This window comes from Podarcis melisellensis (assembly GCF_964234715.1).
Source record: "Podarcis melisellensis genome assembly, chromosome: 8".
Taxonomy (NCBI): Eukaryota; Metazoa; Chordata; class Lepidosauria; order Squamata; family Lacertidae; genus Podarcis; species Podarcis melisellensis.
In genome coordinates, this window is record NC_138540.1 from 59,742,246 (window position 1) to 59,757,829 (window position 15,584).

General features: G+C 45.7%; 1 protein-coding gene across 4 annotated transcripts in view; it reads left to right on the forward strand.

Annotated features, from left to right (window-relative positions):
* Positions 1–15,584, forward strand: part of ADGRB2 (adhesion G protein-coupled receptor B2) — a 167,019-nt gene that overhangs the window by 59,326 nt on the left and 92,109 nt on the right. For all 4 annotated transcript variants that reach the window (XM_081922850.1, XM_081922851.1, XM_081922849.1 and 1 more), the window contains exon 3: positions 9,045–9,128. In XM_081922850.1, the coding sequence (XP_081778976.1) occupies positions 9,045–9,128 (84 nt within the window). The remainder of the gene's footprint in view (positions 1–9,044; positions 9,129–15,584) is intronic.

Sequence of the window (15,584 nt, forward strand, 5' to 3'; positions counted from 1 at the left end):
AAAGCATGCCCCAAAGTGCATGTAGATAAATAGGTACTGCTCCGGTGGGAAGGTAAACGGGTTTCCGTGCACTGCTCTGGTTTCGCCAGAAGCGGCTTAGACATGCTGGCCACATGACCCGGAAAAACTGTCTGCGGACAAAGGCCGGCTCCCTTGGCCAGTAAAGCGAGATAAGCACCGCAACCCCAGAGTCATCTGCGACTGGACTTAACTGTTCTTTACCTTTACCTTTTTTAGTTTCTTTTATTCAGGCTGAAGGTGTGCCTCAAATGACCTCCACTCATCAAGTGCCTTGCGTTGCATTCCCTGTGCAGCTTCTTTAAGCCCAGGTGGGTGCAAGGAGGCCCATGCCATTGGTGGGCCTGATCCCTGGGAGCCTGAACTCCTGCAGGAGCTGTGGTGGCAGCTTCTCTCTTCCCACGCTCCCTCTTTTCTGTCCAGGGAGATTATTGGTGATATTAAGGCCAATTAGCATGTTTGCTTTTTATTTGTGGCCATTTGTTTTCCTGTGACACGAAGCATCTGCTGGGCCAATAACGGGACTGTCTGCAGGGTGGGGGAAGCAGCCACCATCCAGCCCCCTCCCCCTCCCTCCTTCCTGGACATGAGCACAGGCCCTGTGTGGGCCGTCTGTGGCAGCCCTCGCCCACTGCGACCAGATGGGAGGCTATCATCAGGAGTGGCAAATAGCCCTGCTTTGTGTAATTGACAGATTGTTATCAGCAATACTTGACTTGTGCCTAATAATAATAAAAAGGAGAAGGGGGGAGAAGAAGGGAGGCGGAAACCTGGCACCGCTTCTGATGGCTAAGCAGGGGAGAGCTTGGAAAGCCTCTTGTCACATCTGAAGGGCAAGGGAGTTAATTAGGGCTGGTGCTGCAGCCTGCGGGTGCAGCTTGCTGGTGTTGCTATGTGCAGAAGCCCTCTCGACGTTTACTTCTCTTTCCTGCAAAGAAAAGCCTCTTGACTTTTCAGGTAGGACAAGAGGGGGAGGTGACAAGCAGGAAACCCAAGAGATGGCATTTCGTCAGTGCAGAATGGGGACGCTACAGTGCAACCACATCTTACAAGGGTGTTCAGTTCCAAGAGTACCATGTAGACACGAAAACATGTATACCCCAACAATTCCTATGGAACTGCCCCCACACGAGTGGCCCTATCCTTCCAGAGCTGGCAGGCTGCCTGGGCCATGCCCCTCAAGCAAGGCAGAGAGCTTAAAAGACCTTTCTGCTCCATGGAAAGAGCTTTTAAGCTCTCTGCCTTACCCACATTTAACATGCGAGATTTTGCCCAGCCGCCCGCCAAACTCCTATGGTTGAAACTGCCTTAAGTTCAGTGCACATAAGATACAATCAGACTACATTTGCAAAACCTGTTGCCCATTTGGTGTGTACGGAATGGAAAATCTGTCCCAACAATATAAATCTCAGGTGTCAAGGGCCAGGGTAAAGGGGTGAGTCTCCAGCATTTGCTCAGAACTTCCTCTCCTCGTATAAAGTGACCAGACTCTGTGTTCATTATCTGAGGCTCTTCTTCGTGTGCCTCCTCCACATGAGGTCCAGAGGGTGGCAACATAAGAAAGGACCTTTTCTGCAATGGCTCCCCGTTTGTGGAATGCACAAATATATTTTTAGACGCCAGGTAAAAAATGTTCTTCTTCAACCAGGTTTTTGGCTGATTAATATTCTACAGCCTTTTAAAAGTGTTTGTGGATTACTGTTTCGTTCTTTCTATTTTAACTATTTACTTGTATTTTTATCTTGTGAACCGCCCTGAGATCTGCGGATAAAGGGCAGTATATAAATCCCCCCCAAAGCTGTATAATGAAGGTGCCAGACACACCTTTGTGGGGAGTTCCAATGTTGGTGGGTGGCTCACGCACCCCCCCCATCAGGTGGTGTGGTAAGGTGGGTGGGGTGTTGGTCATCTTGGGAGCTGACTTTGGCTCAGTCTTGGGGCTGCCCCTACACTGTTGCCTATTATATCCAGTGCTATTTTTCTAGAAAAAGAGGTGCCGGAACTCACCACAAACACCTCCTTTGTTCTCTTATAAAGGCAATGGCACCAACTTGAGAGGTATCGGAACTGAGTTCCAGTAAGTTCCAGCTGAAAAAAGCCTTGATTGTAACCATATATAATTCTTTTTTTGTCCCCATTCCTCTGCTAGGGGAGGTTTCCAGGGTCCTGCACCTCTGATAAGCTGTGTGGTTTTGGGAAGAGGTCTCAGGTTGCAGTAAAAGCCCAGCCTGCTGTTTCTTTTTAAATCACTGCACATTCTCTCACACTGGCATTGCCTGGTCCGATTTTAAATAAGCCCTCTCCTGCGGTCCTTTGCTGCTTCCCTTGGGAGTCTCACTCTCCTGCCTAATAGAATTTTCACCCTCCCCGATAACCCCCTTTCCGCTCTATTCCTGGCTCCTTTTGCCTTCATTGCTGCCCATTTTTTCTTCTGTCGATCACAGATGACACAGTCTGGCCCCCATTACTGCAGCAGATGAGCATCACATTGCCTTTCCTGTATTTATTGTTACTGGAAACCCCAAGAAAGGCAGGGCAGTGTCATTCTATTACAGTCTATCTAAAAGGGAACAGCAAATGAGGACCCAAATGCAGCAACAGAGCACTTAAAAAGCAAATACAAGGTCCTCTTCTCAGCTCTACTGAGATTTTGTATCTGGAGTGTTTGGTGTAGAGAGATGGCAGCATTGCCTTTGCTTAGCAGAGGCAGGACCAAGGCTGGGCAGTGAAAGTTGGATCCCCTCTTTGACCAAAGAGCTTTGACTCTGGGGAACGTTGAATGTGATTTATTTCTTGTTGTGCAACAGCGAGTGCCTTAGGGCTGTATTTGAAAATAACTGAGCTACTTTGTAAATGAGTTTGCAGTTCTGGGTCTTGGTGAGAATAATGCCCCCAATTTTTTGGCTTCATTTTCAGGCCATTAAACTGCGGTGGGGCGGCATTCTGGCTGTTATTGAGGACAGGGCGCATGATGTAGGGCAGTGCAGGTGCCTACACAGGGTGCCGAGCCGAGGGGGTGCCCCAAGACCTACCTGTGGATGAGGCATCCTCGTGGTCAGAGCTGGCACATCACCATTCACTGCTTTCTCCTGCCACTCTCCCAGAGTCACTGCTGAAGTCAGGAGATTCACTTTCCTGGACCAGGTGCAGTGGCTAAGCAGATGCCCATGGGAAGCTCAGTGGAAAAGCCCCCTGCCCTCTTGCGATTCCCAGGAACTGGCAATCAGAGGCATACTGCCTTCAGCACTCCAGAGGCAGGACACAACATAGTGATGGCCACCCACTTGGAAGGCTTGAAGACAAATTCAGGGCAGTTAAGGCTATCAGTGGATGATAAGACTATGGGTGGCTGGTTGGCATGATGGCTATGCTCATGGCCGGAGGCAGTAATGCTTATGAATACCAGAGACTGCCAGAGAGGAGAGTGCCCTTGTGCTCATGTCCTCCTTCCAGGCTTCGCATGAACAGCTGGCCGGCCCCTGGGAGAGCAGGTCTCACCCAACAGGCTCTTTTAACATTCTTACGTAGCAAGCACCACTAAACCCAGTGGGACTTGCCTCTCAGATGGTACCATGATAGCCCATTGATTATTTAATTTCTATACCACTTAATGTATTAAAAATACGTATTTCCAAGCGGCAGACAGTTAAAACAAAATGTTGCAAAGATACACAGTCACACATAAAAATGTTACATTAATACGAAGTTACTAATAAGTATCAATCAATATCCATTCATTTTCCTTCTGACGCACCCTCTTTAAATATTGCAACTGCCTACCCCACCTTGTTCAGAGCAATGCGGACCTCCAGCCTGCTTCAAACCCTCTCCGCAGCAGGGAGCAGCCGGGGGAAGCCTGCCAGCGCCTGGCTTTTCTCTTCCCTGCACTGGAGAGTTTATGGAGTCATTAAAGAAGGCAGCTGGTCCAGTTTACAGCCGAGAGTCCTGCTTGGTTTACCCTGAGGGTTAGACTTTGCGGCAAGGTAATCACATGGGGATCCTATGGGGGGAGGGGCATCAGGACCCCCTCCAGAGACCCTGTGTGCTCTGTGGAATAAACCCTCAAAATGGGGAAGAAAGGGTAAAATTCTGTAAGATTGGTTTCAGCTGAGCTGCCCTCCCGACCGCATCTCCCCAAGCTCTTGTTCTTGAACAGGGAAAATCCTGGGCAGCTTTTATCTCCGTATATATAAATGTGTTAGTGGCATTTCTCCTAAAAGTATTCAAAGCTATTTACAATCAAATAATAAAAAAACACAGAATAATAAAACCCAATTTAAAATGCCGATAAAAATAAAAAACCTGCAGGTATAAAAAGGAAAACGTCACATGACACAAGCCAGGGAGAAGCGACCTGCCAGAGTTAACTAGAGGAGACTTCATGTGGCCCTCTGCTCCTCTCCACCTGGCCCTTGGTACTCTCTCCAGGCTACACCTTTTGCTGGCCCTCTGTCTCACTGTCCTTGAGGGTTTTTGCCTGGAATTCTGAATTCTGATAATGTTTCTTGTTTGCCTGGATGGAGGAAAGAGAGGAATGTGAGACGGTGCCTGGAAGCTAGCCTACAGTGCCTTTCAATCATCTTTTTTTGCTTTATTATTATTATTTATTTACATTTATATGCTTTGACAAAAAAAGCAGTCAAGTTGTGTATAGCTTTTATGAAATAAATAATACATAAATTGTATGTGCCCCCACCATCCCTGAGAAGCTTGCCTAGGAAGGAATGTGACTGTACCCCTGACCTAAAGCCAAACAGCTTAACAAGCAAGGCTTCCGATTCAACCCCCTTGTCAGCACAAATTCTCTTGATTGGTCCAGCATGGTATAAGTGCCATGAATGATGATTTTTGCTTCTCGTTTTGTATTCGAGAAAGACCCCTTCTCCAGACTAGGGCTGAAATATACACCATACATTTAAAGCACATTCCACCCCCCCCCAAACCCAAAGAATCCTGGGCACTCTAGTTTGTTAAGGGTGCTGAGAATTATAGTTCTGTGATGGGTAAACCACATTTCCCAGGATTTTTTTTGGGGGGGGGGGAGATAGAGGAGATGTCCTTTAGATCTATGGTGTGTAAGCTGCCTGGGTGGCTTTTAAAAAACCTTTGATGGGGAAAGTAGGATAAGGGGGAAAGAATCAAACAGCCCCTTCTCCTTTCCCCTCTCTTCCCCTTCCTGACTCGCAGCTGACAATGCATCTTTGTCAGGCTTTTATACGTTCCTGTTAATTTCACGCAAAGTGCCCTTGATGGATCTCTTGTTATTTTTCGTGAGCTGAGCCATAAATTTGTGACATCTCACTGTAGCAATCTGTTAAGTGCATCTTGAGGGTGGCGGGGAGGAAGAAGGGCTCTCTATGGGTCTGCATGTGCCAGTTACATACCACATGGGGAGAGAGAGAGAGAGAGAGAGAGAGAGAGAGAGAGAGAGAGAGAGAGATATGCTGGTTCCCAGAGGTGGTAGAGTTGGAGTGGAAACTGACCAGGAGACTCTGCCTAAACCTGGTTGGTGCTTCTATGTTGTGCCAATTACTTCTTCTGGAGAGGCCAAGAGAAATGTAGTTTAAGTGACACCTCCCCCACCACCCTCACACACTTCATTTACTCTGTCTCCCTTCTGCGTCCAAATTTATTATAGGTCATGGTTAGGAATTCAGTCCAAGCTCCCTCCCTCAGAGCACTCTTTGCAGTAATGGGTTGTCATGTCCCAAATAGGAGTCGCCTTGTCAAATTGTAACCTATCCTGGAATTTGCTGCTGAAGGGTGGAAAATTAATGTTATCACCATCATCTGACTGACCATAGTGATGACAGGAACCTGGACTAGATGTGTCTCTGCTCTGATCCAGCAGCCAGGCCCTTCTTATGCCCTAATATTCTCCCTCCCTGGCACCTGAACCATTATTGTAATTTTGCCGTGAGTGACAGGAATTCTGGGAAATCTTCCATGCCACTGAGGAATCGGGATTGGGGCTGGAGAATGAGGGGTGGAATCCAACCTTGTTGTGCTGCAATGTCATCTGCCATGTGACAGGGTCTGAACTGGGATCAGAATAAAACTATTTTCTTTGACATGATTAGTTTGCCATGCCCAGTTCTAACCTGACCCATTACTTCCCTCTGCTCCTCTCTCTTGGTTTTCCTTTGGAAGGGTGAAGTACCTTTGAGAATTCTGAATGCTCCCCACCCCGCCCCCACTAGCAGGCAGGGGAAACTGGAAGATAGAAATTGCCCAAAGTGGGAGCCGCCCTATTGTGGTGGTGGACAAACTTAAGAACATAGGAAGTTGCCTTATACCGAGTCAGATCTTGGTCCATCTAGCCCAGTATTGTCCACACTGACTGGCAGTGATGCTCCAAGGTTTCAGCCCCGGGACATTCCCAGCCCGTGTATTGGGAGGTTTTTAATGCTTTTATTTTTTATATACAGTGGTACCTCGGGATGCGAATGGGATCCGTTCCAGAGCCCCGTTCGCATCCTGAATAGAACGTAAGATGCGACAGTGCATCTGCGTATGCGTGGGTCATATTTTGACGCTTCTGCGCATGTGAGTGACGTCATTTTGACCGTCTGCACATGCGCAAGTGGTGGAACTCGGAAGTAATGCGCTCCATTACTTCTGGGTCACCGCGGAGCACAACCTGAAAATACTTATCATGAAGCATATTTATCCTGAGGTATGACTGTATGCTGTAAGCCACGCAGAGTGGCTGGGGGAACCCAGCCTGGTGGGTGGGGTATAAGTAATAATAATAATAATAATAATAATAATAATAATAATAATAACCTGGAGATGCCATTGGGGATTGAAGTAAATGCTCTGCCACTGAGCTGTGCCTCAAACATCTGTCCCCTCATCTCAGATTCATTCACAGACACTGAATTCTTGTGGAATGTTTAGTGGAGGAAACAACTGGGGTCTTTTTAAATTTTGCCCTGAGAGAGTTCAAAGAGGAAAAAACAAATTCTGCTTGAGAAACAGTGATGAACCAGATGCCACCAAGGGGAGGTCGGCAAGCAGAACTGTTGCTCAGAGGCATGCATTCTGCTTGATGGAGGGCAAGAAGGCTTGCACACTCTAACACTTTGTAGAATGAAGAGATGGATGTTTCACTTATCTCGCATGTACACTCATGAATACACACACACCTGACTGCTCATTGTGTCCTTTGTTTGTATGCATGGGGTAACATTCCCTGCCTTACAGTCTCTGTGATCCTCATCTCCACACAGCTGCCCTGTACATAAATAACCTCTGCTGGTTCCTTTGTCTCTAGAGGGAGACTTGAAAACAATGGAGACCCACCAAGTCCACAATGGGGATGAGGAGCTCCATAGACAGTGTGCAAAAGGAAGGAAGCAGCCAAAAGGCAGAGTCTTTGGTGCAGCAACAAAGACACCACTTCAGGAGAACATTAGAAGTGGCCCAATACTGAACTAGGCTCATCTGGACCGTGGGTGGGCAAACATTTGCCCTCAAGAGCCCTTGGTGGTGGTGGGTGGGCTGCATATTCGTTGGTGTGCCAGGGAGGCTGCTATTCATCCACAGCCACACCCACTCATTGTCACACTCCTGATAACTTATCAAGCAGCTGTGGAAGTGATGTCCGGGGGGGGGGGGGATTTCCAGAAGGCGGCAGTTTGTCTGGGATCTTCGACAAGTAAACCGGAAAAAAAGTTTTCAGGGTGTCCTGGTTTTTACTTTTTGAAATATGGCAACCCTGCTTGAGCCATCCACCATTCTTGCCCTGCGCATGCACACTTGCTATGCCTAACCTCCAGGGCTGGATCTAGACACATCAAAGAAGTTTTTTCAGTTAAACATGTTGCAAACTTTGTATGAGAAATCAGGTTAGCAAAAACAGAATTCCACAGTGCCATCTTGTGTCACAGTGTTAGAATGCATAAACAATGCATATAAAGCATTTTTTTTCCTTTGCCAGTGTAGCTAAGTCCTAGATCATGTGTATTCTGTCTGCATTTTAAGATTAAAATAAAATGTTGTGCAGGCAATGCAAAATTCCTGCCAAGAAAATTTGGATTCTGTGATTTGTCTAAATTATGCAGTTAGGGCGAACTGGCACATTTTTGCTTTCACTGTGCATAAATTTGTTCTACATTTTCTTGCTGTTTCACCAAATCAGTAGTTGTGTGGCTTGTGGGCAAGCAGCTCTGCTCCAGCATTTGTTGCCAGGCCTGTCCTTCCCCAGTCTTGTCTCTTTTTGGAACGCAGCTTCCTTAGGTTGACTGTGCATTTGTGTGAAGTACTTTTCGTTTTGTGATTCAGGATTAGTTTCCCCTGCATGCCCCTTGGAGTGCGCTTATTTCAGGAGAAAGTGTGGCTTATGAAACACTCAGATAAATAACACTTTGTCTTTCTTCATCTTACTGCATGTTAGTTTCACATGATACCTTCTTTCTTCTTTCCATCATTTTATAAAATTCTATTTTGTCAACCTCCCCCAGCCCAACCTCCCCCCCTTATTAAGATACATGAGTACTGACTTTACATACTTATACCTAGAATTTCCTCAGAGTATCTCTCTCTCACTACCTTCAAGCCCCTTCTCAAAGCCCACCTTTCCCACAATGCCGTTGGCTCAGTTAATCAGCCTCATCCTATGGGAAAACTAACCAGATGTAACTGAAGCCCTAATATATAGGGTGGTATTCAACTAAGTTTTACCTAGAGTATTGGAATGTATGGGCCTGACTGAGCTACATTTATTGGTTTCAGTGGGTCTACTCTGAGTTAAACTTAGTTGAAGAACCACCCATTTGCTTCCCCAGTTTTACTGACCCTTCCATCTTTTCAGTGGCCCTTCCAGGTTCAAATGGATTGCAACTCCTTGAGGCAGGAGCTTGTCTTTTACTTGGTAAAGTATTGTGCACATTGCTAGCACGTGATGATGACGACGACGATGATGGTATTTTGCAGAGGACAGAGCATGCCCTTCAGAGCATGCAGATACTTCCTCCCGACTTTCTCCACTCACCAGCTCTTTCATGGTTTCCTCCCTCTTTCAGGTGATGGGGTGGAAGCAGATCAGAAGGTGAAGACACAGTGGCCGCGGTCAGCAGATGAACCAGGGGTGTACATGGCACAAACAGGTAATGAATGACCTTGACGGAGAAAGCATGGGGAAATGAGAAAATTCATCAGGGCATTCTCAGGGAATCCTTCCTTGCAGCCAGGTTCAGTCTTCAGTCTTCTCATCAGTACGTGCCAGGGGGTGTGACTGGGTCTGTGGGCATATTTGCAAACTGGAGAAGTTGTTGTGGTCAGCATAACCACGCCACAACTTAGTCTATTAGCACAGTCTCAGACCAGGACTCAATGGTAGTTTTGCTATCAGCTTTTCACCTCAAACACATTTTGAATGACATTTGGGGCGTCCTCCTGAGGTGAAACATACCAGGAATTTTGAGGGAATACAGCATAGTTTTGATGAGACTTGCAGTGTTTCTGAGGATGGGAGGTGGCTGTGAGGTGAGGGGGCATTGGGGAGGTTCCACGTATTCTCTCAATTTTCACTAGAATTCTCCTAAACTGAAATTTGAAGCAAATTGTTAAGGTTCTTCATCAGAATGAGCAGCATGAAAAATTTAAAAGGAAAGGATTTTAATGTGTGAACTCCCCTTAATTTAACTTGGAATTGGATTAGCTTCTCTAGGGGACATTTGGAATCTTATCACCCCACCGACTTGCCCTGATTTCCTAAATTAAATTGTGGTGCTAGTTGTGCTATTTTGCATTGAAGCTCCATCTTCCAATATAATCAGTGCTCCTCGTCCAAGTCTCAGGTGCTAATGTGAGAGCCAGTGTGGTGTAGTGGTTAAGAGCGGTAGTCTCCTAATCTGGGGAACCGGGTTCGCGTCTCCGCTCCTCCACATGCAGCTGCTGGGTGACCTTGGGCCAGTCACACTTCTGTGAAGTCTCTCTGGCCCACTCACCTCACAGAGTGTTTGTTGTGGGGGAGGAAGGGAAAGGAGAATGTTAGCCGCTTTGAGACTCCTTAAAGGGAGTGAAAGGCGGGATATCAAATCCAAACTCTTCTTCTTCTTCTAATGGCCAGACAGAGCTCAACAAAGTCACCATAAGAGGATTTTGAAGTAAGAACCTCCAGAGCCTTGAGGGAGAGATGTACAATCACTGACCAAGAATTAAGAAGCTCCCCCGCCTGACCAGCCTATAGCTTTTGCAAAGGCCTTTTATGTTTTCAACTAAACTAGCTTAGGAATGGGGAATTTGTGGCCCTCCAGATGTTGTTCTAGTCTTCTTTCTTTGGCGATCACTCGTAGCCGAGTGAGATTGTCTTCCATAAACATTTAACAGTGGGTCCATATGTGACTGTAGAGTCCAATTCTGGATTCATAAGTCCTTCCACAATGGGGACATAGGTTTCCAGGTGGGAGTTGATCATGGTGAGGGTTTGTCAAGTGTGCCTTCCTCTTAGCACCTTTCTCCCTTACATCCTGAGTTTGAGTGTCTTCAAAGCCCATGACACCTTTGGTAAAGGGTGTTCTCTAATTGGAGCACTCGCAGGCCAGTGTTTCTCAGTTGTCTGCGTTTATACTACATTTTTCTTAAGATTTGCCTTGAGAGAGTCTTTAAACCTCTTTTGTTGACCACCAGCATTACGCTTTCCATTTTTAAGTTCGGAATAGAGTAGTTGCTTTGGAAGACAATTATCAGGCATCTGCACAACATGACCAGTCCAACGAAGTTGAAGAATCATTGCTTCAAAGCAATGTTGTTCTAGTACAGCTCCCATCATCCCTATCCATTGGCCATAGTGGTGGAATTGGAGCCCATAAACACTCAGCTGATGCTGAGACCTCAAGAGCTTTCAGACACCTCCATGTTGTGAATTGCAAATTACAACATTAGCATCACAAGCATAGTTAGTTTCTCAACCAGTCTAGCAACATCACTGATTTTGAATATTGATTAGGCTTGTGAAATCATTGCTAATTTTAAGGAGACAACCAACTTTTTAAGACAGCTTCTGCATTTTAGCAGAAATATCCTAATTTCTGAGGGCTTTTGACTGAGATGTTGCTCATTGGAGGTGCCTCCCTGCTAGGGATGAACAGAAATTATGGTCTTTCCATCGTTCAGTTCAATATCTTTGACTCTGATTTACTTATGTTTCTTTTTTAAAACTCTTTTGAAAGCAGGGGCCCTCATCTTTTGGGTTCTGGGGACACATTTGAAAATCAAAATACTGCCAAGGGGGCCCCCAATATACCATTTCACAAAGGGAAACTAATGATGCTTACACACACACACACACCGGCAACAGGCAAAAACAAAAACAAAAAACAAACAGACAAATAAGCAGAACTCCACCCTAAAAAAATCTCTCCAAAAAGCAAATATATATATATAAAAATAAAAATCTCAGTGGCAGGTGGCCTTGGTGGACCCCTAGGGGGTCATGCCTGAAGGCACTGTGGTCCCCACATGAGGGACCCCAATTTTAAAGCATATAATTCCTGCTTTCATTTCTGTGTGGAGAGATGCCATCATTCCTCCTGCTCCACCTCACACCAGAATGCCCATAAAGTGATGCTCCATAGTGATAATGCCTTTAATTTTTGGAGTTGTGTGTCCTGTTCTGACAGGGGAAATGGTACCTTTAGGCTGGCCCCCATGGATAAAGCTCCACTGCCAATAAGAGATGGTGGCAAGAATACTTAAATATATACTGTGTAGTATATATTTAAAATAAGTTGGATTGGTGGAAATAAGAGACCACAGCTGCTCGCTGCCATGGAATGTCCCACCATGAAACATTTCAGCAAATCTTCTCCCTCCCAGTTTGCAAATCATCCTGAAGTAATTTTAGATGAAGGATGGTATAGGAACACAAGGAGAACCCTTCTGGATACATCTGTTGCAGCATCCTGTTCTCACAGTGGCCAGCCAGATCCCCCAAAGGGAAACCGCAAACAGGACCCAAGCACAAGAGCATTCTTGGTGTTCAGACGCAGTCTGTGTTTTCTGGGGAGTTGCAGTCCTGAATATCTAGAAGGCACCAGGTTGGCAAAGGCTGGCCTGTGCTTTTGCCAGTACGGCATTATTATTGTCTTACAATGTCCACAACAGCCTTGCATTGCTCAAAGGCAACCAATTTTGGGGTGAAGACGCCTGCCAGATCTCACAACCAGTAGCTCATCTAAGCTGGGACCAGCTATTCATCACCAGCTTCTCCTTCAGCTCCAATAGTCACATGCATTTTAATTAAGATGCAGCCTCCAATGACTGAAAAACCTGCATCTCATCTTCAATCCCCACCAATCCCCCGAGCCCCATCATTTTCATGGCGACAGCGAATTGAGATGATGTGCGCTTATCCCTTCTTCCTGTTTCCACCACCACCACCCTCCCTGGTGCAACTGAGTTTAATTTGCTCCATTTATGCGTTCTCTTAGCACCTTCCTTGGAGACCCATAAAGAAAACAAATGTATTAATTGTTTAGCTCCTGCGTATTTATTTAGCAAATTCGTCTGGGTAATGTGAACGCCATTCACTTCCCCTCTCCTCTCCCTTTCTCCTTGCCTTTGATTTATAGTCTCTGGGCCATTGTGTGCACTGCCTGCGAAGACAATTGGAGCTACAATCCTGGAGAATTTAGAGGGATCTGCTGAGCCAGTTGTGCAAATATAGATAGTGGCAAGTCTGTTGACCTTGATAAATAAGCTTGTTTGGTGCAATGGCTACTGAATGGGTCAGCAATGTGGTGCCTGTAGCTTACATGACACCCATGAGGTCTCACTCCGGAGCCTGTGAAGCTTCTGAACCTCCCCACTCACTGTCCCCTTAGTCATGAATGGAATCAGGGTGCAGCTCATCAGCCCCTGGAGACTTGAATTCATTTACAGTAGCTAGGCGTTCCCTTTCCACCACTTTTCCTGTCTTGGGCTGCAGCTCCCTTCTTTGCATCATTCATTCTGTTATTCCCAGGTTAAGCACTGCTTTCCTTTTTGGTGAAAACAGAGGTGAATAGGTGTCGAGCAGTTTCATCTTCTCTGTCACCCAGTAGCATTCCTCCAGCTTCTCTGCGCAGAGAACCTCCTACTTGTTAGTTCTTCCTCTTGTTTCAAACATAGCCAAAGAAATATTTTTTTGTTATTACAAAAATTATTATAAAAATCCAGTTGTGTCCTTGGGCTGATAAAGGGTTGACTTATGGACTAGCTACATGCTTTTTTTTTTCCTTCCCCCAAATGCCAGTCATTCTCAATATCCTGCTGAAACCATTGGTTCCTGGCTTGCAAAGAAGGCCCTATATCAAGATAAACACAGCGTGCTGATAGCAGCCATACTCCCCAGGCTGACATCTCCTGATGTCCTTGGAAATACACTGGATTTCACCAACTGTGGCTTGGGCCTCTTATTTCCTAGCAGAGTCTTATTTTGTCTACTCCAGGCATTCTGGTAACAGAAGGCATCCACCCCCCTCTCACACACAATAATATCCATTTTACCCTCATACTTGAAGGTCAGTGTTCTGCAGGAATGACTTCTCACATGGACGCCCCTTTCGGCTAATATTTGCGTTCTCTTTCTTTCTCTCTCTTGCTCTTTGGAAAAATGTAACCCACCTCCCTCCTTCCTCCTCCATCTGTTCCTCCGTAATTTAAATGGATGTCCTCTACGGCAAGCCCGTCCAATAACTTCAGATAGATCATCAAGTCTAATAAAGAGCCAGATTGTTGTAAATGTCAATGCCTTGCCTGCTCAGGGCAGAAGGAAAGAGAGGCAGGCTGGTTGAACCAGGTCTGTGCCTCAGCCACCAGCCTTGACGGGGGGTCATCAAGGAGTGGACTGCCTCATATTTCAGCAAATGGCGGGTCCACATATTTTCTCCACAGGCCAACCATGGCTTTTTGAAGGGCATCTACATGCCTGAAAAAGTGGGGAGCCCTCAAGGGCAGAGGGCCAATCATGCCATCTGTTTTTCAGATGCACCAATGCCCACAAAAAAACAACAAAAAAAACAGAAAAGATTTGCAAGAGTTCAACAACAGAAACATCAGTTTTTAGGCCAGGGTGAAAAAGCCCACAGAGAAATCTCTCTTTCTTTGGCCTTACAGAAACTTTGGGCTTTGGAAACTTTAGAATGCTTTTAATTTTAGGAGCACACAGGTGGTAGCTTAGGAATGTGCAGAATCCTTCTCTAAAATTTCATTAGAGGTCCTTAAAGTTCGTTTGTTTCTTCCTTGATGGTGATGTAGTGATGAAGAGGCTTTTTTCACCATTCTTTAGATGTTTTCACTGAAGGCGATGCCTCCAGAATTACTCTGGTTTTTTTTTTTGTGAAACAAAAGGGAAAGAAAGGGGTGCAGCTCAGTGGTATATGGAGCTTCTGCTTTGCATTAAGAAGGTCTAGGTTCAATTCCTGGCATCTCCCAGTAAGACTGGGAATGTTCTCCTGGCTGAAACCCTGGAGAGCTGCAGCCTAGGTAAGCTTGCGGTTGGATTATTTAGCTGTGATTCCTGCATTGCAGGGGAATGAACTAGATGACCCTTGGGGTTCCTTCCATCTCTATGATTCTATGAAGGGAAATTCTTATGTTCCTGTGAAAATTCAGTAGCGGCTCCAGTGGGGAAAGAAGACTCATCTTAGCTGTCAGGTATTAGGATGTCCTTGCCATCCATCCAGGGAGCTGTCCCAAAGGACAGTGCTGAAACCTACTTTTCCTACATGAGAGGGTTATCCAAAGCTCTGAAGGGTGAAAAATATATATGGTGTGCCATATATATAATAGAATCATATAACTGTAGAATTGAGAGGGACCCCAAGGGTCATCTAGTCCAACCCCCTGCAATGCAGGAATCTCAACATGGAATCATCAAACTGTAGAGTTGGAAGGGACCCCAATGGAAAAATAATGTCTGTGGTTGGATCAGTGAATGGATGTGTGGTCATCTCTCTGGAAGTTACACAGCTGCAAGATGGTAGAAATATTCTTGTGCCACAGATAAAAGGTATTTGTTAGAGAAGCAAATGGTGGATTTTTTGAAATCCTGTGTTGGGAGGCTTTGGGTGGGTTCTAAGCTGATGATGTTGGGTACAAGCACCTTTTGGACACCCTGAACGACACTGCCTTAATTCCTCTCTAAGTTATACAGTTCACATAGTCATTTCTCACTCAATTACTCACTTGATGGCTGATTTCTGCAGAACAAAGTGTTAGAATTCTTGATTGTAGTACCCCTTGCTTATATCTTTGTATGCTCCCTCTCCCATGGAAAAAGATTTTTTTTTGTATACTGTCACGAGTTCAAAGGTGCCAGATCCCTCTAAATTCCTGGATCCAGTAAGTGTTAGAATGTAATTAAGGCTTGGGGTATTAAACTGGGTGCCAAACACCTAACCCCCGGACCCAGCATGTGTTAAAAGCTAATTAACTTAGCTTTTTAGTTAGCTAAATAACTTAGTTTCCTGTGTTCAGGTGATCACTAGGGGGGTAGAGTGATGATGACGATTAATTGATGGGCTATTAAGAGAACAAAGGAAACAAGATGGGCCATTAAGAAAGCACAGGAGAGAAGG